Source organism: Arachis ipaensis, chromosome B07 (assembly GCF_000816755.2).
Source record: "Arachis ipaensis cultivar K30076 chromosome B07, Araip1.1, whole genome shotgun sequence".
Lineage (NCBI taxonomy): Eukaryota > Viridiplantae > Streptophyta > Magnoliopsida > Fabales > Fabaceae > Arachis > Arachis ipaensis.
In genome coordinates this window covers 42,177,406-42,181,596 of record NC_029791.2, presented here as the reverse complement: position 1 = coordinate 42,181,596, position 4,191 = coordinate 42,177,406, and the positions used below count along the sequence as shown (strand labels likewise).

The 4,191-nt window shown below is 29.2% G+C and overlaps 1 protein-coding gene across 2 annotated transcripts in view; it reads left to right on the top strand.

Annotated features, from left to right (window-relative positions):
• The window catches only part of LOC107609924 (protein DMR6-LIKE OXYGENASE 2), a 9,668-nt gene extending 5,710 nt beyond the window's left edge, over window positions 1-3,958 (top strand). The window contains exons 3-5 of one of the 2 annotated variants that reach the window (XM_021108023.1): window positions 322-649; window positions 2,988-3,272; window positions 3,529-3,958. In XM_021108023.1, the coding sequence (XP_020963682.1) occupies window positions 322-649; window positions 2,988-3,230 (571 nt within the window). In that variant the 3' untranslated portion in view covers window positions 3,231-3,272; window positions 3,529-3,958. Of the gene's footprint in view, window positions 1-321; window positions 650-2,987; window positions 3,386-3,528 lie in introns of those variants that run through there. The other variant, XM_016311980.2, reaches the window with a different exon arrangement.

The following is a 4,191-nucleotide window of genomic DNA, read 5'->3' as shown; positions in this document are numbered from 1 at the left end:
TAATGGATCTACATGCCTCCATAACATGACTTATGGACAATATATGTTTAAAATATTAGTTATCACATAATAAAATCGGATAATTTATCGTTATTATTATTAGAATATAATTTTAATATACTATTGGTGTAAAATAGTTTTATATATGTATTTAATTTTATAATGTCATATTGGTAAAAATAACTCTTTTTTTTATATTAATCGCATGAATAATTATCCAAAAGAATGAATATAATTAAACGACTTTGTATTACTTTCAATGTATTAAAATTAATTTATTATTATTGTTTGCTAATTGTGGATTTTATTAACTAAAAATAGCGAAACTACAGAAGCATACTGCAAAAAGAGTAGGGAAGTGATTGGAGAGTTGCTAAAAGGAATATCAATAAGCTTGGGAGAAGAAGAAAACTACATACATAAAGTGATGAATATTGAATCAGGGTTCCAAATGATGGTTGTTAACTTTTACCCACGTTGTCCTATGCCTGACCAAGCAATGGGTCTCCCTCCACACTCAGATCATGGCCTTCTAACCCTGTTGCTGCAAAATGAGCTTGAAGGCCTTCAACTTCTCCGTAATGACATGTGGATCCCTATCCACCCTTTACCCAACTCTTTCATTGTTAACACTGGAGATCACATGGAGGTAACTCAATAATACTCACTTCTGCATGCAATTTCATTCATTTATTCTTTTAATTTGTGTTACTTCAACATACGCTATTGTCAAATCCTTTTTACATGCATCCTTAATTGAGTTCAATTAATTATTAGTATACATTATTGTTACTGGTAGTGCAGCTAAAAGAGTTTTATACTAACAAATAATTAGGTGTTCCATGTACGTATAAAAATATTAGGAGAAAGTATATATTTTTTCTCTAAAATTTATTAAAAATTTTAAAAATATTAAATTTTTATTTGTTTTAATTTTGTCTCTTAAATTTTTAATTTGCATCAATTTTATTTTTATTACTAGCTTTTTGATAATTAATATTTTTCTTTTTAAATATAGCCTCTCTTTATTCCTATCATCGTCATCATCATAATCTGCGGCCTTTTTCTTTCTGTCTCTCTTTTTTCATCCTCATCACCGTCATCTCTACTACCATAATCATTATTGAGCAATCACTATCAATCTCCTCTTTCATCATCGCCGGCCAAACCCCTCTTTCTCCTTCTTTCTCTTTTCTTCTCCAACTCTCTATATCTCTATCACCACCATCTCTGTTGAGCTCCATTCTCGATGACCACCACCCTTTTTCTGCTTCTTCTTCGTATAAATCCAGCACAGTCAAAACCATCAATCTTCCTCCTTCTCTATTAGCATACCCAACTTCCTATCTTTTGTACCTTTCTCAAGACACACCATGACCACATTCTGATTTACAATATCAAAAATCTCATGTAAATTATCCTTCAAAAACCACAAGTATCAAATAAAATTACTCCTAATTATTTGAATCACAGTATGTATACTTCTTTTTTATCAAAAGGCGGAAATCTAGACTCAAAAACAGGCTCAAGGATCATCAAGAGAACCTCCTGAACCACTCGATCCTGAAAATAAGGCTCAGACGAGTTTACAAATTTTTCAAGTTTGCGTTTGAGAGGAATTTTAAGAAGGATTTGTTGTTGGGAGCGAGGAGGAGCTGCTAGGTCTTGTGATTCCATCTAAACCACAAACAATGGCGTTTTGGAGAGAGATGGTTGTAGAGATGGTGGGAGTGGATGACATTACGGGAGAAAAGGTGCCAGTGGCATAGGCACAGAAACGCTGGTAGGCAAGGATCCAAAGATCAAATTTGGAGAGAAAACCAGTGAAATTTAAAAAGTTGTAGTAATTTAGAGAGGAGAAGGATTTGACCCACAAAAATAGTGGTAAAGATAATTTTGAGAACGAAGAGAGAGAAGGGAGAAGGGGGAGGAGATTGTGATCAAGATGATAGGTATAAAGAAAGGATATATTTGAAACGAAAAATATTAATTATCAAAAAATTAGTAATAAGAATAAAATAATTGATACAAATAAAAAATTTGTGGGATAAAATTAAAATAAATTAAAATTTAATAAAAAATAGTGGTAGAATACATCACAATTAAATTCTAATTAATTATGCACAAATTCTGAATTTATTTATTATAATTATGTATAAATTTCATTTATTATTGTTATTGAATTTATTTAGCTCTTACTAAACGAACTATCTTAAAAGCATTCATAAATTTAATATATAAAATTAGTTGTGTATAGAATTCATTGATTTCATAATGTATGATTGCTGCGCTGCTATGATAATCAACTATGATAATAGTTACCAAAAAAATACAGTTGCCTTTTATCTTTCTTTCGTTTTTCTTCTTTGCTAATGGTAAATAAAATTAGCAAAAGTATAAGAAGTTAATTTTTAAATAATTGATATTTGTTAATTTTTTTATTACAAACTTATTTTTTTATTTTAATATTTTTGAGTTTAAGATTTAAAATTAGAATTTAATATTTAAAATAAAAAATTGACGGACATTGCCAAAAAAAATATCTCTTTAGTTAAACTAAACAATCAAAAAGTCTTATGGAATAAATTTTAGTAATGGCTTGGTCCGAATAAATACTAAATTGTCTTAAACAAATAAATTTTATTGATTTATATAATGTGTTTAAACTCTAGTAAATGAGAGTACAAATTATATTGATTTATATGTGTAAATTCTGATAAATATAAGTATAAATTATATATTTTATGTATATAAATTTTTATACTGACTAAATTATGATTTAAAATAATAATATTTATTGATCATTTAATATTTTTCTAAAAACTATATATGCAGCACTAATAATTTTCGTTGACATGGCAATATCCTATATATACAATCTGCGAGAAACAAACATTTTCCTTGTTAGAATAAACTTGGTGCTTTGTTTTTGCTGAAACCATAAGTATTTGAGACTTGAGAGTTTATATGTTTGATTTAAATGGCAGATATTGACTAATGGAAAATATAAAAGCAATATACATCGCGCCATTGTGAACAAGAACGCCACCAGGATTACTATTGGTACGGCACATGGGCCGCCGCTCGATGCCGTCGTTGGCCCTGCCACTGAGCTGATTGGGGAGGACAACCCCCCTGCTTATCATGCCATCAAATATAAAGATTACATGCGTCTTCAACAGAGCAAAGAACTCGACGGAAAGAGTTGCTTGGGTCATGTTCGCATTTGAATATAGAGGGCATCCATTAATTATATCATTGCTTTCAAGCATTTATGAATCAATTTCGCTACGTTACCAACAGTATTTCTGCCAACTCCTATCAACTCTTATTTATAATTGTATTTAATGGAAGTGTCTTTGTGGATGTGTCTAATAAAAATGTCTTTTTTATGACTATGTTTAATAAAAGTGTCTTTATAGATATATTTTTTAGATGTGTTTCTTTATATATGTGTTTAAAATATAATAATCAATTATTATTAGTAATAAGTTGGCAGATAATATATTGATACCCTATACTTTTTATTTATGAATTTCTTGCTTTCTTTGTGCTGTAATTTAATATTGAATTGATTTGGGGAATGTAATTTAAATTTTCGAAAATGGTGAATGTTGTATTGAATTAAATAGAATCAAGTTAATTTCTGAAGTCAAGTAGTTTCTATGTAAAAAACTTGATAAGAACACTATATGTACCAGCAAGACTAAAGGTCCTCTGGAAAGAAAATATTTTAAAAAGATATTTTTTTCGGAGGTGAAATTAGGATAGAAGAACATAATTTTATAGCTTGAGAGCATGATGCTGCAGCCGATCTACTTACTCTCTAGGATGTCAAATTCACGGTAAGGAGTGTACTTGTAAGAGACTCCGTTCAATAATAGTCTAAGAGCAAGGTATAAAGATTAAAGATAGATAGCATACCTTAAGCTTGTGCTAAGCACTTTATTTACAATGTCTACAAGGAGAATCTGAAAAAGATTTTAATAGGTTTAATTACTCTGTCCGTTCTTATAGTTTTGCAAAATTTTCAATTAAATCTCTATACTTTTTTTTTTAATTGGATTTTTGTACCATTTTTTTTAATTAGGTCCCTCTTAATAGTAATTAGCTTAATTGTATAAGGATCTAACTAAAAAAAATTGCTACAGGGACTCAATTAAAAAAATAATTTAGTACAAAGACTCAATT